Source organism: Squalius cephalus (genome assembly GCF_949319135.1).
Source record: "Squalius cephalus genome assembly, chromosome: 22".
Lineage (NCBI taxonomy): Eukaryota > Metazoa > Chordata > Actinopteri > Cypriniformes > Leuciscidae > Squalius > Squalius cephalus.
Window position 1 is genome coordinate 20,229,722 of NC_137143.1, and position 27,675 is coordinate 20,257,396.

The 27,675-nt window shown below is 37.1% G+C and overlaps 1 protein-coding gene across 8 annotated transcripts in view; it reads left to right on the plus strand.

Moving 5' to 3' along the window:
• Positions 1–27,675, plus strand: part of foxp4 (forkhead box P4) — a 298,841-nt gene that overhangs the window by 73,412 nt on the left and 197,754 nt on the right. Inside the window, exons 1-2 of one of the 8 annotated variants that reach the window (XM_079857689.1) lie at positions 5,529–5,545; positions 5,698–5,762. The exons of 6 other annotated variants lie outside the window; for them this stretch is intronic. In XM_079857689.1, coding sequence (XP_079713815.1) covers positions 5,740–5,762 — 23 coding nt within the window. In that variant the 5' untranslated portion in view covers positions 5,529–5,545; positions 5,698–5,739. Of the gene's footprint in view, positions 1–5,528; positions 5,546–5,697; positions 5,763–5,841; positions 5,851–27,675 lie in introns of those variants that run through there. One more of the 8 variants, XM_079857690.1, reaches the window with a different exon arrangement.

Sequence of the window (27,675 nt, forward strand, 5' to 3'; positions counted from 1 at the left end):
TAATCTATTGATCGATGAGTTGAATTCAGTCGGATTTGTGAACTAAATCAACTGCTCAATCACAAATTAGACATGGCTCCTATTGGGAATTTTGATTCGTCCCAGTGACTTGTGCAGATTATGCGTTGTGAATTTTGGTCATTTCAATGACCTAAATTCATAATTTTGATGTTGATCTATTGCTTTTGGGCCTTTTATTTTTTTATTTTCGAAAGCTCCAGTTATTGCAATTTGATGGAAAAAGAGCAACCAATGGATTCTTTAAAATCTTTTCTTTTGTAAACGACATGATGGTGAGTCTTTGTTTTTAGCATGACAGATGCAATACATCTCTCGCCTCGGCATTTGCCCCCAGAGAAAAAAAATAAGAATACACCTGCACAGCATGGACCTGAATCAGAGTCTAGCATTTTCTCTACAAATATGTGTGACAGATAGATAGAAGGTCATCAATTCCTAACTACGCTCTCATCCATCTAGGTGTCGACGGATTCCAGATCTCTCATTTCCCCAGGAATAAAGCCCCCCGACCCCTTCCTCTGCCACTCAGCTCTCGCTCCAGTATGACGCTGCTCTGTCCGAGACTTTATCCATTAGATAGATAAATCTCTTTTTCTTTTTCTGTCGTGCCAATGTCCATTTGCCGTGTCCCACACTTGAAAGTTATTACTAACCTCAGAACAAGAGCACCGTGCAATCTACCAAAAAGCTAGGGAGCTCCTTATCTGTCTGGTTTATGGCCACAGTGTAATAGATCAATCGAAGAAGTTAACTGGAAAGAAAGGAGCTGCTTTTGGCCTCGTGTAACCCCTATAATGCCAACAATGTCTCTGTCCGTAAAAAGTCCATAAGACCACATGCTGTGATAAAGGTGTGTGCGAGAGAAAGAGAAATACAGAGACTCTCACATTGTCATTTAATTTGAGGACAGCGAGGTATTGAAGAAATCAAATATAAATTGAAAACCAGTTTCCAGCTGTCAAGCTGATGTCATTTTATATTCATTTGGTCCAGTCTTTTGAGGACAAAGGTACCTGTCAAATATTTATAGATGATTACATTTTTTTTATACGCATTTTTAATTTTTTATAAATTATTAGTTTTTATTCTTTAAATGTATTTATTACATTTATTTGACATGATGTCTTGTTGAACCTTTTTAAAAAGCAATGAGCCTCACGTTTTTATTTTATTTTTTTAGACTTCGCGAAAAATGGCGAAAAAGCTTTGTCGCTTATTGCGTTAATAAATGTCATATCCGTCTGCTTACAATTACACATAATACTGGAACACCTCAAATAAGAAATGTCAGATAATAGTTATTTATTCATCATTATTTATTCATCTTGCATCAAAGTTTCCACATGAGTCACATGAGATTTCATCAACAGTTTCATCATTTATCAGAGCGCAGGGGATATGAGATGTGGGCTGTTAGCTGTTTAGCAGGTATTGTACCGTCTGTGAGTCAATTCTGTCCAGAAGCTATTGAGTTTATCATGGGTGTGACAGCTGGCTTACAGCTCAATTGTATCCTGTGTGAGATTGTGAAGACCATGCGGGCAGTGTAATTTTAGAGTTAGTGTTCTGTTCAGAAACTCAATAACACATATTACTTCAGTTGTATGGCACCTTTTTTGGCTATTCCCAGCACATATGTTATCACAGCTATAGAGGCATTAAGACCCAATGCATTATCTGATATTTCAGAACTCAGACTTTCATTATTGCTATTATTACCGCTACTCTTATTGCAGTGATTTGCAGCACTTATCAAGAAAGGAACTAATTAGAACTTTAGCATTTCTATTGTGCTGGGCCATTAAGACAGTTGTTGCATTTAAATCGTAGCTGTCTCGAATATGATATTATTCATCTTTGAAATGTCATGGATTTAAAGTCAGCTCTATTGAAAATCCAAAAGACAGAACAGACATAAACTTTATGCTCAGCAGGAGCACAAATGTGAGAAGTGTGATACACAAAACAGACAAAAGCGAACATGAGTATGCAAATATGCACTCTAGATTATGTTCATCTGACTGGATTATATCAAAAAAGGAAAAAAAAAAATTTTTTAACAAATGCCATGAGTACCTTGAAGTTAGTTTGAATTTAAGTGCACCAAACATGAAGGCAGAATTAGTTATGTTTATCTCAGTTTAAGTCATCCTGTTCAGCTATAGGTAGACTGGCTGTCTTTTGTTACTTTATTGGTAAAACGCATTCATGCTGTAACACTTCCACCTTCCATACATGTGTGCATGTTTCCATGGAGTTTTATTGAGGTCTGTTCTCTCCAGATGAACTTCATCTCTTTAAGTGGAAATTCATTGCTCCAGTATTATGTTCTGAACATAATTGTCAGTTTTTTTTTTTTTACTTAACTGATAATTTTTAGTTTCTGCAAGGTTTGGATTAGTTGCCATTCCAAACATTATTTTAAATTAGTGATCTGTCATTTAGTTTAAAAAGTTCACTTTGGTAGCACTTTATTTTAAAGTGACGTAGTTAGACGTTACATGTACTTATTATAGTAATAACAGTAAAGTAACTAGCCCCTAAATAAATCCCTAACCTTAACCCTATATTAAGTACATGTAGTTAATTATTATTACTCAGTACTTATTTGTGCAATTACACTGGAACAGTCTCACCTTAAAATAGTGTAACCTTCAGTTTATACTTAAAAAAGATTTAAACTATTATACAGCAATATTCCTTTGCTTTTCTGCCTAGAATAACTACATACAGTAGATGTGTGCTGTGAGAGCGAGATTAATGTCTGTGTGAATCCCTCTTCCGTCTCTTGCACACAATGCACAAATGGCCCCAATTTAGCTTAACACTCATGTGATCTGACATGTATACAAAATACCCGGCATTAAGTATTTTTTTTTTGTATGTGGTGCTTTTCCACATGGACAAATTCGATTACAACTGCAGCATTTCCAGCCATGGAAATATTTTGTATGCGCACTTTAAAAAAAGAACGTTGGCCAAGAAACAGGGAGTGATTTGCCAAACATAAGAAAGACCTCCATCCTCACAGACAGGCACAGCAGGTGATAGAGAGGACTGTGTCTTTGCAAGAGTCCCATGTCGACTCTGACCTTGATAAAGAGGAAATAATCGCTGATGGTCGGGAAACAAACAGCAAAACCCAGCAAAGTGAACAACACTGATGTGTAGCCTCGATAGCGGCCGTCATTGTCAACACAATAGCACAGAGCCGCCGCGCATCTGTCAATAGCTCTACCTGTGCGCTTGCCGTGCATTTGCTTTTGCCTTGAAATCAGAGATAGGACGGCTTACAACAAGAGCCCGTATGCCACGTCACTCCCATCCCTCCTCCTTCCTGTTCCCCTGACAGTTGTGCCTCCTGATCTGAAGGAAGAGAGAAAGGTATGGCATGGATTGTAAAAAGGAGAATGTCAACTGTCAGTCTTCCTCTGATGTCAGAATCTGGTGAAACCATCAAATGAGAGCGAGAAAGAAGAAACACTGATAGAGAGAAACAAAACAATGGAAGAAAAGTCTCCATTCTGTCCGATAGAATGTCAGCTATTCAGGAAAAAGTCCCAGCAGCCCCTACGTCAATGCTATAAAATGCGGTCTCGATTGTCAGTTCACTATGGTTTGGTCTGTGAAGTCTCCATGCAGGCCTTTTCCCCGAACTTTGTCGGGAAAAACGATTAGTTTAATTTAGAAAATGCAGGATATTTGCCATACTTTCAGAAAATCATTTCTGATGCTCGTGGTCACTGGTCACACACACATATAAATTGTTCTGAGGAACTAAATGAAAAGGGATAGTTGACTCAAACATGAACTATCTGTCATCATTAACTTACCTTCATGTTGTTCCAAACTCCGATGACTGACTTTCTTCTGCAGAGCACAGTAGAAGATATTTTGAAGAATGTTTCAGCTGGTTTTGTCCATATTATGAAAGTCAACGGGACCCAGAACTTTCAAGCTCTAAAAAGGAAATTAATCTAGTGAAGCAATGGCAACATAAACCTCAAAATGTTAAAAATGGCAAAATGATACTTCAAATGTCATGATGTTTGGTCAAGTGATGTACATGAACCAATGAGGTTTGACACGAGTTTACGTTTGAGGTCTGTGCAGCTATATTTGATGTCCGTCTATGTGTGTTTATCAATGTTTTGATTTGACTTGATTGAATAACGGCTTAAATTGTCATCTGTTCAACATAGAAAGCGATTGTGTTATCTTCACAAGACTTAGAATATACCAGTTTAATTTTATAGATTTATGTAATTTTTGTGATTTTTGCATCCTGATGAATTTCATATGGACAAAAACAGCTGACACATAATAGAATTTTTAATTCTGTGTATATTACAGTAGCTGATGTGAGGAAACAGCTCCCTCTACCCTTTTTGCATGAGTCTATGTTCACAAAACCAGTTGAATGGAGGCAATAGAAAGGCCCCATAGCTTTTCTATAGGTCTAGATTCACATGTGTTTCTCCCCGTTAAGCCTCACACACAGACACTTGACTTGAACTCGTGTGGCTGCCTGGGTCAGGGCCGTTTTGTACCCTGCCAGCAGGTGTCCTCTTGCCTCAGGCAGTGTGACTGACCCTGGCGCAGCAGGTTATTGAGCTTCCTGCCCCACCAGCTGAGTCATCCACCCTGGAGGGGTCTCTATGATCTTATGGAGCGCACAGCTCGTCACTTCTGACCTCCTCTATGCCCCCACTGCACGTCTGACCTCTTGCACACTTTGCTTACATGTATCCTCTTGAAAAATATATGATCTCCCCAGCGTGTGAATAGGACATAAATTTTCAATACTGAAGCACTCTTGAGAAATATTAAATCACAGAATCAGTACCTAATGGAGAGGCTTTTCATTTTGATATAAAGCTCAGTTACTCTGGCTTTATTAAATGCATAAACTAGAAATGTGAAACACATCAGGGAAACAGTTCACCCAAAATGAAAGAAAGAAAAAAAAACTGTTGTTTTAACACCCATATGCTACTGTTTGTTCCATGCAGTACAAAAGTAGATACTAAATGTTTGAATCCAGATACATATAAAATGTTGCATTCGTGTTGTTGACACCAGATATTTGGGTCCAAATTCAATGGCATGTTAATAACCAGATTATTCACATACGGATTACAAAAATGGCCCTTTGACATCATTAATACCAGATGTTTACATCTAGATTAAAAGAAAACAATTGTGCATCAGTGTTATTGACAGATTAGAAAAAATGGCACTTTAACATCATTACCATAAATCTAAATTGATGCAACAGTTTATGCAAAAAAGTGCTTTGAAAGGTTTTTAAAAAAATCCCTAGACTGTCATAAACAGCTATCGATTGCTTCAGACTATAAATATGGTGCGCAAGTTGAAATGACTATGACTTTTTATGATGCTTTTATGGTGTTTTTGTAGTTTTTGGGGCTAATCATTACTGCCGTTGGAAAGAGCTGCTTAAATATTCTTTTTCAATGTGTTCCACTGAGAAAATAACGGAATATGGCTTTGAAACAACATTGTGAGTGAACTATTCCTTTTAATAATTACCTGCATTATTATAAATGAGAATGATGACATTTTTGCAAATATTTACCGTGGGACAAATTTACAAAAGATACATCACTCAAGCACTCAAGATCCTCTGACTTTGACATTTTGTGTCATCCACAGGATGAGAGAGTCTGCCTGCCAGTTTCCCTTCCACATTTTCGGATGCTTCTTCCTCAGTCCTTTAGGTCTGACATTACACACATTCCTTCCTGTGGAAGCTCCCCGCTCCACTCCGTGCAGGGCTGAAGAACGGGAAACTCTCCTAACGCCAATGTGTAATAGCCACTCTGTTATTATTATCTGGAATATATCAACTTAATCACAGCTTCATTTTACTAGGCTTCCTCCCTCTACTCCGAAAAGTAAAGAGTCGGAAAGAAAATGAAAGGGGAAAAAGTAGTATATATCACAAGGCCGGGGGTTGTCCGAGTTAAAAGATAAACCTGTTAATTTTTCATGGACATCCACCCTAATCTGTGTCCATAGTGCCTTTAGTGTCAGGGAGAGAGAATGATGGAAATTAATTAAAAAAGGCTTGGAAGATTTCCCCGTGCTGTTAAAAAAAGTGGAAGTGTTAAATATTACGCCGTAATATTAGGTCGTAATATCACTTCAGATTGTAGGCCGGACATAAGTGTTCCTTTTGACTTTGATTATCACTTTTCATATAGAAGATATACATGTTAATTTAATGGTTTAAACTGACTGCTTACAGTGAGCTTAAAGTTTTGCAATACGCAAAGAGAATTAAAAAGTGACTTTTCTATATACTTGCATGTTAACATTAGAACTTAAAAAGTAATGTTATCCACACTATCCAAAAGTACTGTAACTTGCAATCTATTTTTGTATGTGTGTGTGTATATATATAAATATAAATTTTAGGAGAAACCCCTGAGTCAAAGATGAGCCCCATTAGGTCTTTTTAGTTATTAAAGCAGAACCTCTGAGCAATAAATCCCATCTAGACCAAAACCTTTCTACGCTCGCTCTGTTTCCCGAAGATGCTAGTTACATAAAACAGTCTGTATAGAGCTAGTGCTGTCACATCTGAACTGTTAAATCCTTTCCCAGAGTGTTGTTTACACCCGGCCTTTAATCTTAAAGGTGAAGCACTAACATTTAACGGAGTGGAACCGAAAGTTGTTCAGCGCAGCCCCACTACGGACACACACGTCTGTCAGAATAGGTTAATAATGAGGGTAATTGTGCGAATCTATTTACCCCATACATAACACACCAACATGCTGTGCACCGCATGCCCATGTAAGGTGAAAACACGGACCCTGTTTACACAGAATTTCTGAATTGCTGCGCCACCAAGGAGAGAAAGCAGATATGTGTTTTTCTTGATAGAGCCTCGAAAATCAAGCTTAAGCAATTCAGAAGCACAAAGCTTTAATTTAGAGCGATGTGAGATGATATAATGTCAAGAAGCAGACCACCTCTGGCTGCAATCCTATGGGACTATTGCCTGCTCGCTTTATATGCTTATCACACTTGCTTTTTGCCTTGCGTTAAATTTGCGATGACTGTAAAAAAAAAAAAGGTCCCTAAGGCACAGAAGTGCTTTGTGTGATTCCGAGTTTGTCAGTCTGAATAATAGTGACACTTGTTGTTAAAAGCACTTGTCTTTGCTTATTTGGGTTTGGTGTAAGTTACCATGGAAAAAAAATGTGAGACAGAAAACAATGTTTGGTCTGCAAACAACCTATAAACAGCTGCTCTCCCTTTTTAGGGATGGTTTAGAAGGACGGGATGAGAAAATAAACATTCTCAAGGAGCCTTTGGCTTTTTTCCCCCTTCAAAATAGAGTGCAAGCTGCTACGTGCTATCAGCAGAGTTGTTGTAAATTGCACTCGATCCTCACATGAAAGATCCTTTTTGGGACACTCTCGGACAAGTTCTGAGCCTCCTTCACCAGTTGTCCGCCACCCCTCTAAAACTGTTGTGTCTTGCTTAGACACAAGGTATGTAGAGTTTACTTAGTCCAAATATGTTGACAACAGGCGCAGGCACACGCACGGCAGCAGAATCTATCGCGAAGGAAATGTATCTTGTACACAAATATGATTTAGAGCAGGGGGGTAAGACAAATCGTAAGGGTCTCTCTCTGTTTATTTGAACCGGGAGCCATTACTTGAATCTATCAGCTTTATTTATACTGGTGGCAGGAAAGCAGCGGCCAAATTATTACAGCTGTACAAGAGGGCCATTGGCTGGAAGATGTGCATAAATATGCTGCGCATGGAAAACAAACAGCGATTATTTTGTATTTGTTTTTGTTTCGGCTTTCTTCCCTAATGCTAGTGTTCTCGTAATGTGGACCAGATGGAAAGCCAAGCTGTCACTACGCAAGCAGTGGGGAGCTCGTGCGCTCTATAAGAGTCCCTGGATGCCAGCAGGCTTCGGTGTCATTACTGAAGGGTTACCACTGCTTGTAAAAGGCTTGTTAACACAAAGCCCTGTTCAGATGTTAATTGGCTAATTGACTAATTAATTTTTCTATAAAGGCATGTGGAGGAAAAAAAGTGAGCTCTAATTGAAACCGACTATTGGTTTAATTACGATGGGAATGAGGTGGGGCTCAGTGATATGGCAGAATGACAGCTAAGGTTGGGCTCAATGATACAGCACATGATATAACACATTTTAAACTGTTTGTTTATACATCATTTTACATGTATTCATTTGACTGACACTTTTATCCAAAGTAACTTGCAGTGAGTTTTATGTATGTGTATTCCTCGGTATTATTATTAGGATTTAAGCTGGATTTTAAGTTTATTTATTTAGTCAGTATTTAAAGGAAACAAGAACAACTACTTCGTTCCAATGCAGATTTTAAGTATGTTGTCACTCTACTGGTCATATTTCATTAAGAAATTGAAAGCAAATTGGACTGATTAGTTTTGCTGTAATTATACGTCAAAATTAATTTATATATTTATTTTTTTGAATATTTTACTGAAATAGCTTAGGTACTGTAATTCACCAATAAAGTAGAAGGTCGTACTATATTGTGAAAATGGTTGTGGCTAAAGGGTGCATTTATCTATATGTTTCCATCTACTTATTTTTATGCAAATTTTGAGATATTGGATAGAAACGCCAAGATGCACAGAAATTCTAAAAATGCGCACAAAAACATTTGCGCTGCGATTGAGGTGGACACATTTTTTTATCCGATAAGAAGACATGCGCATAAACTATAATGAATAAATCCCTTGATGCGCAACAACTAAAAGTCATGTGACTTTGCCTCAACAGATCTACAAGTGGACCAATTTTATTGCACAGCATCTCAAATGTTGGTTTGCTTTCATTGCACAGGATCACACATGTGGATTTTGCTTTATTCGCAAATGTTTTTTTTGCGATATTTCAATTTTGTTACATTCATGCAATCTAACTATATTCTGAGGGTACCTATTTCTATTATTAAAATGATTATTAGATATTAAAAATATTATGGATATAATTTTTTTGGGTTAAACATTTTTAAGCAAATGTATTATTTAAGGGGTATTTACATAATTTCTGGTACTACTGCATGTATTTTAGCACAAATTAAACGCTGTATTGACCAATCAGAAGCCAATTCGTCATTAAATTTTAGATTGTAAATTGCAGTAAATAAGGCAACTTACAGCCTGACCAGAAAATAATTTATTTAAATTTGTCATAAACGCACCTTTACTTCAAAGTAGTGAATAAAACACTCTGTATGTGCACTGCCTTGTGTTTACGTGAGAGAGAAAGCATGAGAGAGCGACTGAAGGGTCTCTATTTAATTACCTATCTTTAACTCTGTTTGTAATCTCAGTTGATTTATTGAGCGGCTCAAAAAATGAATTGAGGAGAGGTTGACAACATAGACGTCGGTGTGTGGAGAGGTGTCTGCAAATTCAATTTGGTTCGCCAGCTCTCTAAAAGACAACCACAAATTAAATCCTCCATCTAGGAAGAGACTAATGAACGGAATTAACAATGATGCAACAATTTATATTGAGGCATATGGATTCACGGCATGTTTTCTGCGTGTCTATGTTCCTTGTGCCTGCGAGCGAAGAGAAGGGGGAAAAAGGCCATTTTTAATCAAGAAATTGATTCCACTTTTCACAACCCTCCTCCCCTCCACCCGAGCCCTGGCTGTCTCCATAAAAAGCTGTATGGGGGGAGAATCACCCAGAAGCAGTCAAACAAAAACATCTTGTTCTGCTCTAAATGGCATTGTATGCATTTTAATTGCAGTGAAATCTGCGCAGAACGTTCTCATCCGTAGACAATACAGGGAACGACTGGAGGCCGATTACTGTGGCCGTGAGTTTAGGAGGATTCCAAGGTTATCTGTTATTGTTAGTTAATTGTAAAACTGATAATATCACTATAGGCTTTTCAGACGCAAGTTTGCATTTCACACAAATTAGGCCATAATCACAGATATTGGCGCTTCGCGTCGTACAAGCACCAAATCTTAAGCCACAAAGTTTAAGAGTTAATTATTGAATTGTGGTTTGGAACTTTGTGGAATTCAATTATTTGTTTTTAATTACTGAAATGCTATCCTTCTAACAGATGCAAAGGGAATGTCTTTCAAAATGATAATCATAAATCCAGACCCCCATCAAGCTGAATTTTATTTTTCTGTTTCCCACGTAAACTCATATTGCGTCTTGTTTTATTATCATGATTCTTTTAAATATGGGTGCACAATATATCAGTTATTGGCCGATATCAGAGATTGTTTGGCCTAAATGCTCTAGTTGTTATTCGTAGATTTTAGTTTTTTGGGTTTTAATTTAATTTAATTTGAATTTTTATAAAATTTTAAACTGGCCAGAATTATTGTGCATTCCTATTTTTAAAATACTTATGCAAGTAGGCGTTATGAGCTTTTTAATGGTAAAATAGTTTATGCAATGCATTTAGTTTCCATTTGCCAGTGCTTCCCATAAGGCCCTGCTGTATGCTGAAATGTGCATTGTTATGCGTTTGTTATTTATCTGTTCTGCTCAAGGAGAGGGATTGCTTATTTACGCTGAAGTTCTTTATCATCGTCTCTCCCCGAGGGAGCCTTGTGCCTCACTAACAGACAAAATGGGAGGCAAATTAAAACGCCGGCCCTATCTGATCTGACGCACTCATTTCCCTTAATAATCACATTAAAGATGGCCACTCGTCTCTCTGGGCGAAATTACACGCTAAATAGCGACATCACTCATCCAGTAAGGCTGAGGTGTCTTTAAAGAGGTAAATCCTTGTTTTTCATCCCTCACCCACCCTTGCCTATGCATGCCTCTTCAATTAGAGATATTTATGGTTGTGGTCAGGAATATAGGCTTACTGCTGAATGCCTGTGTGTCTCTGATGAAACCGGGGGAACACTTGCGCTTTGTTGGCACAGTGACGCATGACAACAGCATGGATTTACAGTGCTCCCTAAGGCCATTTTAGGAGGTCATGATTCCTGACCTTTCACAACAAGGTCGCCCCCTTGTACCATTCCCACTCTAAAATTTCCTCAAATATATATTGCATAGTGCACATAGTCAGTTAGGTCTGCAATTAGCTCCCCCTGTGAAACACAGGCAGATATGGAAGCATGTTACTGCCTGATTTTATATCGCAACTTTATAAATTAATTAATGTATTAATTAATTTGAATGTGATTGCACCTACATATCTCGCAATGTGACTGAATCTGAGAATATGACTTTATATTATATACTATAGTGTGACTTAATATCTCAGAATTGCAACTTTATTTTCTCTGAATTGCTTTTAAACTTTTGAAAACAGATTTCAAAGTGCAAGTTTCTTTAAATTATACCATATACGTGTAAACTACAAAAACACAAATTTGTGAAAGCTGTGACGACATGTGCATGCACATTACGTATTCAGTCTGTAGGCGCGTATTTTCTTTACAAAGATTATCGCCAACTACTGGCCTGGCATGCATAATACAGCGTTTTTAGTCATTTTCGTGTAGCATTTTGGCAACTTTGTCGTCTGTACGTGAAACTTTTAAAAAATGCTACAAAAAAGTTTCCTGTTTTTAGTACATTGTTGTCACGTAAATGTACCCTAAATCTTTTTACAATTTTTATTTTATATTTCACTATTTACTTTCAACAATGTGACTTATCTTGCAGTGGATATCTTGCAGATATTAAGCGGCATTAACCTTAGAATTGCGACTTTATTTTTTCGGAAGTGCATCTTTGTATGTCAGTACGACTTACAGTTTTTACCAATTGCTATACACACGTTTTCAAAACTAAGTCTCCTTTTTTCAAAACTCTACACACAATTCTCAAAACTGCACACACAAAATGCAAAATGCCTCACATCTCCTTCAAAATGCAACACTGCATTCAAAATGCCATAAACACATGTCAGAATGAAGCATTTGCATCAAATGGCAAAACTTCTTTCATAGTAATACATTTTTGGATATACCATGTAAAAACTGCTGTTCTAAATCTAAAGCTCTTTGGTCTTTCATAGGCTTATATCTACATTTCAATACAATGTTCTACAGTGAAAGTAATCTGATGTAACAAGTACACTGTAAACACCAATGCAATGTAGAAACAGAAAATATTTATTAGGTCTAACATTATTGTTGTATACAGTAGCATACAACAAAACCATAAACATATGTACTGTAAACCAAGAGTATATTCTTTAGAATACAGTAAATAATACAATTTTGTGTGTGTTGGGTTGGGGTTGGGGTTGGGGGGGGATGGGGGGAGAGAATCCAGGAATCCATTGTTCAAAACAGATCATCTGACCTTTGACCTATTTAGGCCTATACTACAGTATAGCAGTGATTGGTTAGTGATCAGTTAAGCAAATAGTGTTTGCACATGTGAGGAGTGTGCCTGTGTGACCTGGTGAATAAGTGTAGCATTTTGATTGGTTGTGTTTGGAAAAGGAAAGCAAGTCACTTCCTGATAGATCTTTGTGTTTTAGGTAGAGAATTGTGTGTGTTTTGCAAAAAGTGTTTTATGCAATTGAAAACTGAGTCAAAGGCTGAGAAATAGCTTATGGTTTTGAAGATTTGGCATGTAGTTTTGCACTTTGAGTGAGAGGTTTCAAAAATCGTGTGACATGAAAAGATTTTGTGTGTAAGCAGTTGGTAAAAACTGTAATATCTCAGAATTGCAACTTTATTTTTTCATAATTGTGACTAAATCTTTTTACAATTTTTACTTTTTTTCAAAAAAATTTGGACAAAGAGACTTTTATATCTTGCAATCCAACACAACTTAAGTTGCAATTCTGATTCCGATTGTCCGATTGTTATCTCCATATGTCACAAATTTTCGCACTTTACAGTACATCTGTCAGTGGGACCTTATATCTTGGAATTGCAACTTCATTTTCCCGTAAAGCACACAATACAACTTTAATTCAGTCTTGTGACTACTCACAATTGTGACTTTTTATCTCATAGTGAGACTTAATTTCTTATTTTAAACTTTATATCACAATTGCCTATTTATTTTTTGCTGAAACAGGCAACCATATTCAGCTCTCACACAAAGTGTCAACCATTTTAGCCGGAATTTGCCCGCCCTATCGTGACCTTGAGTGGGTGTAAACACAGTTTTGGGTTTCACTATGTGTGTGTGTCTTGCCCTCCACTCATGATGGCACACAGTGATGAGGTCATTGTCTTTGGACCCCGACCAGCACTCTCTCTCTCGCTTCCTCTCCCAGAGAACAGGTCCTCTTAGTGGCTGCTTCGGGATTTCCCCGTGCGCCTCCCACCCGTCTCCCTCCCAGACAGGGAGGGATTCAGAAAGTCACACTCTCAATGCTTTTCCACAAGCCAGAAACTCAAGGGTCGTGCTTCCTTTGGCCCATGTTTCTTTCCAGTTGTTTTTGGTGCCCTCCCTTCTTCTTTTCTCTTTCTCTCTGGTGGGTCTTTCCTCATATGTTCCCTGAGCCAGCCTTTTCCTTTGGCCGCCATGACTCTTAAACTCTGGCGGCACGACTGAGAAGACATCCGAGAGGATGTGGCTTTGCGTGAGGAGAGGTGGCAGAACGCGCAGAACTTTCTGTGTGCTCCTGCGTACCATCAAAGTATGAGTCTGTCAGTATTTGTCGCATTTGAAAATTATTTGTAAAACAGATGTCACGCTCCATGCCATTTCAATTTCCGCTGTGAATATGGCCTGTAATCGCCATTACCGCACATCAAAAACAATAAAGCAGTGAGAATCCACCGACTGAGGATGCCGACACTATATTTTTCTGTTTAGCGTGAAAGCATGTCTTATTGCCATTCTATTTTCAATCTCTGTGAAATTGATATCTTAAAGGGTTTTTGGAGAAAATAGTGCTGAGCAGAACATTAAAGCCTTGAGACACTCAGTCCATAAAGAATTGTAGGCTCAACAACAGATAACAGAACAAATTGTGTTGCACTACAGGGAAATACTGTAATCCAATAATTATGTGTGACCCTAAGAACAACTCAACACATCAATTCACTTTCAGAAACATTTCATAACTGTGTTGAAAAGGCTGAAATTCCCACAATACCAATGCTCTTGAAAAATGACGCCTTATCATGTTATCAAAACTTTATGCAGATATAAGCCAATATTTATCTACCTCACTGTGTCTGCGAACAACTCTTCAACAACAAAGTTTACTCTTTGTTACTTAATTTTAGTAGTATTTTTCTATCTAATACATATATATATATATATATATATATATATATATATATATATATATATATATATGTATATGTGTGTGTGTGTGTGTATATGTGTTTGTGTTTGTTTGTTTTTGTGTGTGTGTGTGTGTGTACGGATAAAGAAGGAGAAATTGTTTGTTTCTTTAGAATAATTAGGCTATTTATGTGTACAATTACTGTAACTATTCAATAATAGGATTGAATATTTAAATTCAATAATAATGTTCAATAAAACAAACATAAAAAAATGTGTATTATTTATGTATTTAGCTATAGAATAGGTCAGATATCAGATATATATATATATATATATATAAAGATTCCTAATTGTTTTTGCAAATGTGTATCCTTGATACCTAATTCAATGCATTGATGCCTTCTTGAAATATTCAATAAACAATCTGATATAAGAGTCATTTGTTTGTGAATCGGACTGCACTGGTCGCATGGTATGTTGATTTTGCATTGGATAGCACAATACAAAGAGATTTCATTAGAAACACTTCTTTGGTGTTTGAAATGTATCATGCATCACTAACGCCCATACATTTATTTCCACTTCAAAATCTAATCAACCTCAATCAACATCTGTAAATCATATTATATATACATAATATCATCTTATGAATGCTTGTAAATACACGTATGCATCAATAAACAGACTTTTTTTACTGTTTAATACAGGCAGTCGTGCACGGCATGGACCGAGGGTTCTGCAGCACCACGGGGTGAAAACCAATCAAGGGGTCTATTCCTGAAGGAACATTAATTCCTGCCCATATTTCCATCTTATTAGTGTCCAGTTATACCCAGGACTAATTGAACATTAAATATAAAGAAAGTTAATGAAAATGTCCTTTATCCCTGTTAAACTGTGCCTGAGACTGCATTTATTAAAGGGAATTAATCGGCACATACCCTCTGCACAGAGAGAGGGAGATGTGTGCGCACATCTTGCTTCATAGCGCTGGAAATTAGGACTTTATTCACGTCCGGGTAAATAACAAAGACCCCGTTGTTCAGTCGTTCCCCGAATTCCTGCATTCCATACCAAATTTCTCATTTTCCTGTCTTTCCCTCTCCTTTTTGCATTCAGCTCGGTGTTTGAAGACATCTTAGGGTAGATATCTGTCTGAATTCGGCCATCACGGTTTCTCCAGTTCAACAGCGATCTCGAGGTCTATTATCAGAAGTGTGCAATTAACATTAGTACCTTGCTCAGATGGACACTATTGTCAGATGCCCTATAGCGCAGGTGCCATTTTCAGCCATTGTTCTCTGCTCTTTAGGTGACATTTGATCATATTTATGTCAAAACTCACTCCTGAGGAGCGAATTACAGGCTGATGAAGAGCTGAGCGTCCAGATCAGGAATATCTGACTTCAGTCGAGCGCAAAGGTCGTTCCCAGACAGCCCTGGCTCTCTTGCCCTTCTAAGGCCCCTGATCGTGTCAAACCCCGGGGTTCTGATAACAGCAAAAAGGCCAGTGTCTGAACAATGGAGGGCCAATTTCATTTAGATGAAAGGAAAAAAAGCCAGAGAATAAAACGATAACGTAACATTCTCAATCCCAGACCTCCAAAAGCGTCTCCTCTTCAGATTCTCTCATTAACACTTCCCCATTGAATCGGAGTGAGTGGGGTTAAAAAGCCATTTAAGAGGCACCGAAAGAAACAATGCCAGCCGAAAAAGACAATAAATAAGATTTCATGTGCATATTTGTAATTTAACATCAAAAGAACCTCCAATATAGACCTCTGTAGCTGCTGTTCTTTAATGAACAGACCCCTCCCCCCCTTAATCACATTCAAATTGGTTAGTGTTCAGAAAATAGAAATATGTATTAGATAGCAATAAATTTTCATCATTGGCTAAGCCTGCTGCTTAATTGTCCTGTCCCAGGGCTTTGAAATTTCATTGTTCGTTAGGTGCTTAAGTCCCCCATCTCATTTTGTCTCTGTGACATTAGTGCTGAGGGCTCTAATACTCGAATAATTTGAATGGGGATTTGCATGATAGAGCGGGGGAGCATTAAAATATGGGGGAAAAATGAAAACGGGGGAAAAGGCTCCTTTCACTTCAAAAGTCACTTTGTTCAAAGTCAAATCACAATATTTAAAGATGCGTTATCATTTTTTCTCTCTGTCTCTTTTTCCCAGGGTTTGGACGTCAGAACTCGTTAGTTGTCATGTTAGCGGTCACATCTGTGTTGTGGTGGCCTGGTATTGTATCAGTTTCTTCAGTTCACTTCAAGGAGAAAGTGATTTGGAATTAGCAAGTTTGTTACAATGCGAGGTTTGGGCTGGAGTTTTTTCTGTTTCCTTTTTAATGTCCGTTGTAAGGATGAAACCGTTTGCAGCCCCTCTCTGAGCTTTGAGAATCAGGTTTACAAACTCTTTTGGTGTGCACTGTAAAAAAAAAAAAAAAAAATTAAAGTACAATCACCTTGGCTATTTAAGTAATTTCAACTTAAATGAACTTTAATTCAACTTACATTAAACTGACTTGAGTTGAATCTTGTATAACTTACCAAAAAAAGTTAAAACTTGCTTAATTATTTTGATGGGTTAATGTAAAAATATATGTTGTTATAACTTATTGGTGATATCTTTTTATTTTACAGTTTACAATGCTGAGTAGGCTTTTGTAGCCTACTGTAGACCTCTAACTCTGACACTTTCTGTATTTTCACAAAAAAATTGCTTGCAGGTCACCTAAAATATACTTTAGGTGGTAACCTCTAAATAAATTAGTTTTATTCAAGTCAAATAATTCAGTGGCCATGGTTTACAGTGATTTTTACATTCATTCATTCATTTATTTTATGTCAAAAATATCGATCATCATTTTTAACAGTAGGCTATATAATAATGATCTGAATCATTCAATTTTTCCTAATCACTGTCACCTTTAAGGCAAATCCTCTCTATAGCTGCTTTGGATCAATATTATGATTATTCTATATTATTATTTAGGCAAATAAGCATTATTTATTATAAATTTGAATTTATTTCAATTTGGGTTTACAACTAGCAGTGTTCTAATAGTGGTTTGAAAAAAGGAGACCAGGTCAAGTTAAAGCAAAGTACCTAAAGCATCAGTTCAGGTAGAAATTGTTCTTAAGAGTAGCAACTGGACTTTGAATTTGCATTTACATTGTTTTATAGCGTAGAGAGATATTGTAAATGTGTTAGAGACCCTTTAGCAGGAAAACATTATTTTCTTTTTTTTCTAAATAGGCTTTTGGTGTGTTTTAATGAAAAGAGAGAGGTAACTGAGGCAGAAACAACAACAACAACAGCAAAAATTTTCCAGCACGCTGCACTGTCTGAATTTGTTAACTGACTGGGAAACAGCGGCAGGCTGGTTTCTGAAGTTAACAGTGTGGAAAAGGTTCAAATCTGTCACTGGACACTGGAATCATCCACTGTGCCTGTCCTGCATTATATGGTTTTACCCTTGTTTCCAGTGTCCATAATTAGACACTTTGTGATCACCGTTAATAAACAGTCAGAGTAAAAAAGGGAAATATTAATACAATACGTTGAAGCCCCTAAAAGGGATCATTTGCATAATAACTAGGTTAAAAACTAATAATTAAGAATAGAAAGACGATGTGCCTCACCTAAGACGAAGCACTTGCTCTCTCTCAAACCAGCCAAGCAGAGATGGCGAGGCTTTTGTTGCTGAGATTTACTAAATGAATTTATTATCTTAATGCCCTTCAACTGCAAATTAAACAGACGTCCTGGCCATTGTTTGAATGAGAAGTCATTCCTTGAGGCACTTTTCAGCCTGTCATTCAGCGGTAATGGAGAGAGGGAGAGTGGCTGAGAGCAGAGAGATGTTGTAGAGAGGTTGCTTTCCTGATCGTTTGACACAGAGATGAAGATAAGCATTCTACAAATAAATATCCGCCTGGAAAAACATCTCACATATTCATTTGACCAAGAATTTGAACTATTTCAGCTGTTCAAATCCAATTTTCACTGTTGATGTTTTGTTTTTAAGTAAAAAGTACAGCCAAAAATAAGTCCTGTCATGTTGTTCCAAACCTATAGGAACACAAAAGATGCATTTTTGAATATCTTCCATCTTTTGTGTTTATAGGGCTGTCAAGACAAATCGACAAAAAGCACCTTAAAAGTGGTCCATACCACTTGTAAATTATATTTAAAGTCATCTCAACCCATACAATAGCTTTGTTGGACAACATTTAAGTCATTCTTTTGAAGTGGATCTTTTTCAATGAATCTGTTAAAGCTCTGAATGTTCTGTTCGCAAATAAATTCTGATCCATTTTTCCAAGTTCAACTGATTGACTCACCCCACTTACAGTGGTTTAAAGCCTGCTGAAATGGAAGATTATAACAGCTTAAATGATGTTTTGCGATGCAAAACTATTATATGATTACAGAAGAAGACTTTTAGGATCTTCACCTTTCCCATAGTGTGAGAACTAGTAAAAAATTGCATCTTTTTTTCTATTAAAGTCCTCCTCCTCAACATTTACTTCCTTTTTTCTTCAGTTTAACCGTATTCACTTTCTTTTTCAACGCCTTAGCCAAATATCACGTTGTCCTAAATGAAATGACTCATTTGCTTGAACGTGTTTGTCTTGTTTTGCCCTCTGTAGGTGGTGTATGTCTCTACAAGACCACTGCACTGCTCTTCAGTCTCTCTCCTTTTCCAAGAACTGGTATTTTTTTGCGTCTCATTGGATATTTTCAGGGCTATTATTTGCAGGCAGACTCCCTTATTAGTTAATTTCTTCGTGGAATCCAAATGTCATATTCTGGCAAACATAACCAAGGCTCTTTTCCCTTTGAGGTCACTGGAGCTTTATTGCCGGGGTCTGAGATAATGAGCCTGAGCCGAATGACCCTAGAGCGGGCACTTTTCTTTTTTTTTTTTCTTTTTTTTTTTCTTTTTTTTTTTAAGAGCAGGGCATGCGGGGGCAGGTCGGTCGGTGCAAAACAACAACAACAACAACAAGCGTTCGTGTTCAGCACAGCGTGCGCACTGAAGCTTCATGTGGTAGCTTTATTGGATAAACTGCACTCTATTAGACACCGTGAATAAGCTCCTAATTAAAAACAGTTTGGGAGACGGCAGTAATTGCATCTTGTTAAATCTGGCTTTTATTTCAAGCGCAAAGGAGCTGGGAAATATGGCGACATGATTTAAATGTGCACAAAGACATGCAACTAAAGAATAACACTGATATCTGACCTCAGTGAGGGTCTTGTACTCTTTTGCACACTCATTGGATTTCTCAGTGTATTTCTCCTTTTAAATAAAACTACTTAGGTAAGCTCTCATACCTGGACTCGTCTAAAGACGTCTTTTGAATGAATGACAAAAGTTTGTCTTTTGTTTGAAAAAATAATGTGTTCTCATAATCTGTCTTTTTCAAGTCCATACCTCTTCCTACTTATCTCACTTTATTCCAATTCATATTGAGATACGTCATTCCACCCCCGATATCCGCCTTTTATTCCTTCTCATTATTTTGTCCATGGCTTCTCATTAATATGCATCAGGAATAATGTATCTAAATAATGCCGGAACATGGTGAGAGAATGGAACTGTAAAATGTCCCGAAATTTCTGGTAGATGGGAATTGTGATCTTGTCATTAAGAGTTAAATGAATGTCCAATCACAATTACCTCTCTAAATGTACGTACATTTGAATGGAGATGGAATGGACAGGGTTAGGGCAATCTTTTTTTTATGCACAAAAACGTTTCAGTCTTCTTTTTTAATATTCATTGCTTTGCTTTTTTTCTTTGTTCCCTTTAACTTTTTTTTTGTCTCTTTGGTTTGTGCTATTCTTTTCTATTGGATTATTTGAAGCAACCAAAAATAAATAATTAAAGAACCACTTCCTCACTAGTTAAGTGAACGTGATAGTTTACCGCATTGTACAAATAGGTCTATCTTCCTTTCCCCAAGCTGTCTGTTTAGATTAATGGGCTACTTCAGTGTCGTGCCACATAGGGATTCCCGTTTCCTTATTAGATTTGGGAACATCAAGTATTAAAATTAATTTTATCCTATTTCATTCTCATTAAAAACCCTGTTCCTTGATGTTTGTGTAATTTAGGCATAAACAAATCTTATAAAAGTCTGTATTGTCATCCTGAATTTCAAATGAGACTTAATGAGCAAAAGTGGGATCAGAAATTCATCCCCGGCTCCTCTTGAATATTCAGTGGGATACATATATATGTATATGCTAATGGATGAGTTTAGACATATGTAGTGTGCTCTTAGCATACTAATAGGTCATGGAAGACATAGGGCATGAATCGTATCAAGCCAATCACAGATGTAAGGAGAGGGAGAAGAGGTTAAACACAGAGATATATGTGCATAGTTAATGACACCGCTTTCATTTGTGGTTGCATGCCGCTGTTTTATAGAAAATGGTTTGTGTTTGTGTTCTGCTGAAACTTTGAAGATAATATATTAGGGATTATTACGTCCAGAATTTGCCCTATGTGATTCTGTTTCTTTAACCAATTTGACCATTGACATATGACAAAAAATATGTCAAATCACGGATCAGAAAGTGTTCATATCTTAAATCTTAAGGTCTATATGTAAGATTCCAGCACGAATACATGTACATTGTTTTTGTGAAATGATTGTCATAACATTTTTACTCTATGTCATTATGGATGCCTTTTCCACCTGAAAGTAAAAAAAGGGAGATTTGCAACTGTATCTCACAGTTGTGATGGTTAAATGTTGACAGTTTAATGTTTAAAATGTTTTTATTTTTCATTTTTCTCTCTGAAGTGAGGTGAAATTGGTTTCCATACATGCCAGATTGAAAAAAAAAAAAATTACATAACAAATCTGTATATTGATTATGTTGCAGAAACATTAGGACATGTAATGAGTGATTTTTTTCAATCACTTCTTGCAAGCCAGGGCTGCGTTTCCAAAAAGCATTGTAAACCTAAGTTGATCGTAGAGACCATTGGTGGCAATTGTTATATGATCAACTTACGATGCTTTTGGGAAATGCAGCCCAGATCATTTCCACCAAAAATACTGATGTTAACACACTGAATCTGCACTTCCTTTTATCTCCCCCTTAAATGGCCAGACTTTTCACATTGCCTCTGGATCTGTATACTTTTTTTTCCCTTCTTTTTTTATATTCATAATTGTGCTAACCCCCTAGTCAAAGCTGGCCCACGTTAATCCCTTTTAAGGTGAAAGAGAGCAAATGTTTTGAATTTTGCGCACCTTTGCAGTAGTTGTTTGATAGCACAGTGCTATGTTCCGGTCAGTGTGTGTCCACATTTGGAGAGATTAATGGAGAATACTGTTCCTGTGACCTTTCCTCATAGAGATGGAGGTGAGGCGAGTCATTAATGCTTCTTATGTGGTAATTAACGAGCCCCCCATCCCCCATCACCCCCTATCCGGCTCTAGCACCCACCCCCACGTCAGGAAAGAGCGGGCAAAAAAAATAAAAAAAAATGCCCGCAGAATGGAGGTGATCATTTAATTAGGCTTATGTGCATATCTGGTGATAGCAAAGAGAGGTGTCAGATTTTAACTGCTGCACTAAATTACAAGCCTTACCACCTAGAGCTCACCACACTCGGACAAGAAACTACAGCAGCAAGTTAGTTACTCCACAAATAGTCGGAACATGCTTCCTGTGTGGAGATTAAGTGGCATCAGGAAATCTGGAGAAGGTCATGAGTGTCCACAGCTTTGAAGTGATGCTAATCTCCAGGTATTTTCCAAAGCGAGTGATAAGCAATTATTTTCAACAACCAAAGGCTTGTTTTTGTACATACTGTGGCAAAGCAAGTTAGATGTCAACTGTGCTGTTGTTTAAAGGGATAGTTAGGCCAAAAATGTCATTATTTACTCATGCACATGTCGTATCAAACCTGTATGACTCGTTTTCTGAGGAAAACAAAAGATTGTTTGATGGATATCTTGGCTACAATAAAAGTAAACTTGGATTGCGTCTGTCAAGCTATAAACAAACAAAAACATAGTTTATATAGTTCATATATACTCAATCCAGAATCATGAGAAAAGATAACTGTGTCACTTGGCGATACTGTATGAATTCGAACAATGTGATTTGTACGGAAATTTATCATTTTTAGAAAAAAAACGCAAGCATGAAGGTCCACCCCTAATTCCTAAAATCTGTGGGGTGTGAGTAGATCATACGAAAATGTATGAATTAGTCACTGACGTGCTAAAACGTAAAAAGTTATGAATTGCCATGTGGGTATGATGAATATCCAGATTTGGAATATAGTACATTCAACAAACTCGCAAGGCAATTCGTAACTTTTTTACAAACAGACTTGATCAGCTCACTTGAAAATGAATAGACTTCAGTCTCAGTCTGTTCATCATGCAAATCTATGGTACAGCATCATAATCTTGGAAAATAGGGCATACGGGTGAGTAATCGATGACAACACTTCCATTTTTAGGTGAGCTGTCCCTTTAAGGCCGTGTTGGCCATGGAGCTGGAGTCAGTGGCAGGTCATGACCTCTGAAAGACCTCTGTTTCTACACACACCACAGCACTCCGTCCAAACAGAACAAGATGTTAGCATGTTTGGCGTGTCCTTCCCGCATAGCTACCTCCACTCTGATTACCCCTACGGCTCTGCCTCGTACCCCTTCTTACGTGTTGATGATTGATGTGGCTCGTGCTTCGACCCAGCTTCATTAGTGCAAATGTCATCCCTGCCACCGCAACTAACGCTTCTGCCTCTGCCATATTTTACCATTCCTCTTCTAATTGAGTTTAGAGTTAAAAATGTATGAGTGTATTAATTGTTTTGTGACATTGGAAGGGAGTTTGGGTGACAAAGAGGTCCTTCCATGCAGAGTGGAGGCTAGATGATTCCAGTCCGTTCCAGTCCCTCTGTAAGCCTGTTTCCCGGGGGAATAAAACAAGAGGGACATTTAAATACCAATTTGGGTCTGACGGATGCTAAAATTTACATGCTCAGCTCTTTTAAAAATGCTTTACAAAGTGGAAGAATTGCACCAGCTACATTTGAAATAGTCTCAGTTGGTGTTTTTTCACTGTTAATTAATTTGAAGTTTAATGCACAGTGATTTTACCTCATGTGTTTCTATTCTTCCTATATGCGATTATTAGCGGTGCTTGCCAAAGCAAAGATCACTGTTACTATTTATCATACTCAAGATTAGGGATCTGAACACACCCTTAACACAAAGTGTACTGTTACATTTCAACATAAATTCAAGAGACTAAATACTGCGGCTTTTTTTTTTTTTTGGAATCGACTTTAAAAGCATATAATAACTAATTGACACAGAAGAGAAGAAATTGTTGAATAAATTCGCTATAGGCATAACGGAGTTTGGAACGACATTGAGGGTGAGTATTTAATGACAGAAATGTCATTTTTGGGTGAACTAACCCTTTAAATATGAAAATGACACAGAATAGCAACAACAGTAGGCAGTCTAAAAAATGTATGCCTTTAAACAATGTAATTGTATCAGTGCAAAGTGTTTTTACAGTAAAAACAACTAATTAAGTGTAACAGTACATTTAATTTTACTGTAAAAAAAAATTGAATGAAAAACATATTTCACAAGATAATGCATATTCATTTACAGTGAAAATATTGTGAAAATTAATATTTTATTATTACAAATGTATGAGTAAGCATTCCAAAAAAATCTCTGCTTGAAACATCACATTATTTTTATCTAAACAATTTTATAAGGTCATATGTGTTACCTTGATGGTGTTAAGTCAGTCTGTCTAAGGAAGACTTTTGTTGTTATTTATGTATACATTTTTTATTGCATTATATATTTTTTTAATCAACCACATTGAAACAATCTATAATCAATTGAAACTAGACTGTGTGCTGTGTGTGTAAGGTACATCATCTGTTCTGTAATCTTAAACTGTTCTTTGTTTCTCAATGTTCCACCTCACTCCTTTCCTCCATTCAGTCCCTTTTCTTTTTCCTCCTCTCTTTTCCAGTCAATTTGACCCAGCTGTGAAAACTATCCCGGCGGCGCGGGTACTGTCTGGCAGGTTTGGTTGTGCAGTAGGTGAGGGCCGGCAGAACGACGCAGACCTCTGAGACAGTGCGCCTGATGCTCTCCACATGTTATTGTCTGGAAAACGGCCCTTCGGTTAGTCATCCACGTGGAAAACGCCCCGTTAGCAAACAGCTGGGTCAAACTGCGCAGACACACGCCTCCCGAAATCACAATCCTACATCCGTGCTGATATCCAGTACAGTGTTTTAAATATCTTTAATGTTTAAATATCGTTTATTTACCCCAGATCTTGCATGTCAAATGTGGTTTGTGAGGACTTCCTTCTCAGAGGTCACAAGGTCAAAGTGTGCCAGTGACCCTAATTCTGCTGTGATGCCAGGCTCATGTGGCCCTGCTCTACGCCAAGTCGTCCTTCTGAAGTGCAAGGGAAGCTGTTCTATTCCTGTCCTCCTCCTTCCAGAGACACAATGAACTGTTGAAAATGTAATTGCCTCCCTGATCTATCCACCACATGCCGTTCAAAAGCCCCTCACTCACTCCAATGGGCAGCCGCTCAGATGATCTCACCCCACTGTACGCAGACAAAAGAGTGTTCTTATTAAAGAATGGCGCTGCGGAGAGATGACAAAGACCGTGGAACACGGACAAGAGAATTTTTCTGACATACTCCAAGAATTTCGTACACTGTCACTGTCAGTGCCAGATAATAATTACTAAGCTCCAAAGGCATGGCTGCTATGAATCGAGGCGCTGGTAGAACGAGTGAATGAGAGAATAGCTGGTGGTCAAACTGCTTCAGGGGATGAGGAGGACACAACAGGCCCAGTGTTATTAGCGGTAATGAAACTAAAACAAAAAGTAAATGAAATCTATAGGAAAGACTGGAAATAAATTAAAATACATTTTCATTGCTGTAAAATGAGACAAGATGGCAATAACAGTTGAATATCATGATTAAAAGCGTTACATTTTTTCAGACAAATTATATCAGGTGATGCATTAACTAAACCCTAAAATAGTACTTATAAATAGTAATGTAAAATAATGTTAATCTGATAATTGTTAAAAAAAAAAAATAGAAGAATGTTTTCAGAAGAAAAATGTAAGAATTTTACAGAAAACATATATTTAACAAGGAAAGCATGTTCCTTTTCAGTGAAATATTATATTTTTTATATAATTTTAATATATATATATAATATATATTTTTTCTCTTAATTTTTATTAAGTGTGCATGGTAGTATTTTATGTAACATTTTATATTATTTAGTTAATCCAAGTACATCCAAGCCAAATGCATAGAGCCTGAATAGCAAATAATAATAATAATAATTTTCAGATTATTTTATCCAAAGCAACTCAAATTACATTCAAGGTATATGTAGTCCATTTCTTTGGGATTTAAACCAATGACCATGGCATTGATAACAGCTTGTTTTGCTGTCTTTTAATTTGTTTGTAAAAAAAAAAAAAAAAAAGTTGAATAAAAACGAAATATATTGTAAATAAATATATATAACTAAAACTAGAAAATGCTGAAAAACTAACATTGAAAGGTCAAAATGAGATTTAAATAGAAATAAAACTAGATTAAATTGCAAAACTATGACGACCCTGATCAGGACTCCCAAGAGTTCTGTTTATTTGAACGTTTTGTGAATTGTTTATGGCAAGTGTGTGTGCTTTAGTTTGTATGATGACACAGCTCATGCGGAAGCTTTGGCTGAAAAACCCGACAAGTTCCAATAAATAATCTCATGCGCAGTTCTGGAACAGTGTGCGTAACTGCATTCACGTAAATAATTAATGCAACCATCTTGGATAAACACATACTGAGTCATTTTGAGATTCCTGTGAATGTAAGGGGATATCTGTCTGTCAGGCGCAAGAGGAAAAAAAAGACACTGGATAGCAGGAGATGAAATGAGAGGAGAAAATCGAGAAAATGAAAAGTGTGCGAGAGGGAAAAAAAAAAGTGGAGGAAAACAGTAATAAATGTCTTGTCTTGTGAAAGCGCAGCCATGGTATTGCTATTTCATTCCAGACTGACTGGTGATGTCTGTGTTAAGACTTGGCAACAAGTGAATTAGCCTCCGGAAGGAATCAAACAAAAGCGAGGAAAATCAATACGGACAAAGTAGAAGTTTTTCATTACCTTCCACGGCTATTGAATCAGTGCTAGGCTGTTATCACTTTATCGGTTTGGGGTCGCTGTACTGCAGTCATTAACATCTCCTAGCCATGCTAGACTCATCCGCACCCGTCTAGCGACGTCTCATCTTTGCCTTGTGCTGCTTGTACGGTTCAAGTGATGAAATATTGACCAGTTGCTCCAGGATCCAACTCTATTGATCTTAACTTATCCAGCTGTTTATATCTGAACTTAAGGTTTAACTTGCATTGATTTTTTCACCACCTTTGAGTTCTCAAGGTGCTGGCCTCTGCTACCCACTAATTGGCTTAAACAAGAGAGGATTGTAGTTCGCATCCAACAGAGGAATACGTATGTGCTCTCAAATGTCCTAATAATGAAAAAGTAGAGATAAAAAGTCCTTTGGATGATTATTTTAGTCAAGGTAATGGAAGGCAACCACCGCTCGTTTCTAAAAAAGAAAAAGTCTTTTCACACTTTTTTTTCACTTGTTGTACAGAGGTACAAAACTTATTAGTGAATACATTTTTCAATTCAATTCAATTGACATTTATTTGTATAGCGCTTTCACAATACAGATTGTTTCAAAGCATTTTTGATCATTTTCACAATTTTCATGACCCTGCAGACTATTTTGTTGTATGAATATCTGAACATGCAATATATCAAAAGAAAGAACAGAGCCTCTGCTTTTACACCCCACCCCTATTTTATTGTAGCTTCATGCATTCTCTTTTTTTATCAACTTGAATGTGGGTAAGTTTAATTTAAAAAAGCACATTTTGAGCAAAAAGCTGAGAAAAACACGTTTTTGTCAAAGACTACATCCAGATTGGATTCAGAAAGATGATCAAAACATAGGGAGTAGAGTCTATCAACATCCCTAATGCTTGCACAGTCCTATTGCTCGTCCTGGGTCGACATTTCATTCAGTAACATTAGGCACTTTTGATTAAATTCTGTTTCACGTTGATGCTCGCGTTAATTTACATATGCATCTGCTTACATCTGCTATCGCTTGTTTCTGCTTCTTCACATATCTTCTGATCTGGAAATTCTTTATTCTTTCTGAAGATGCGTAATATTGCCCCCTACTGTATAACAGTGGAAACACAGAAAGCCGAAAAATTCCAGCATTTTCTTGCAAATTATGGAAATTTCCATCAATTGCG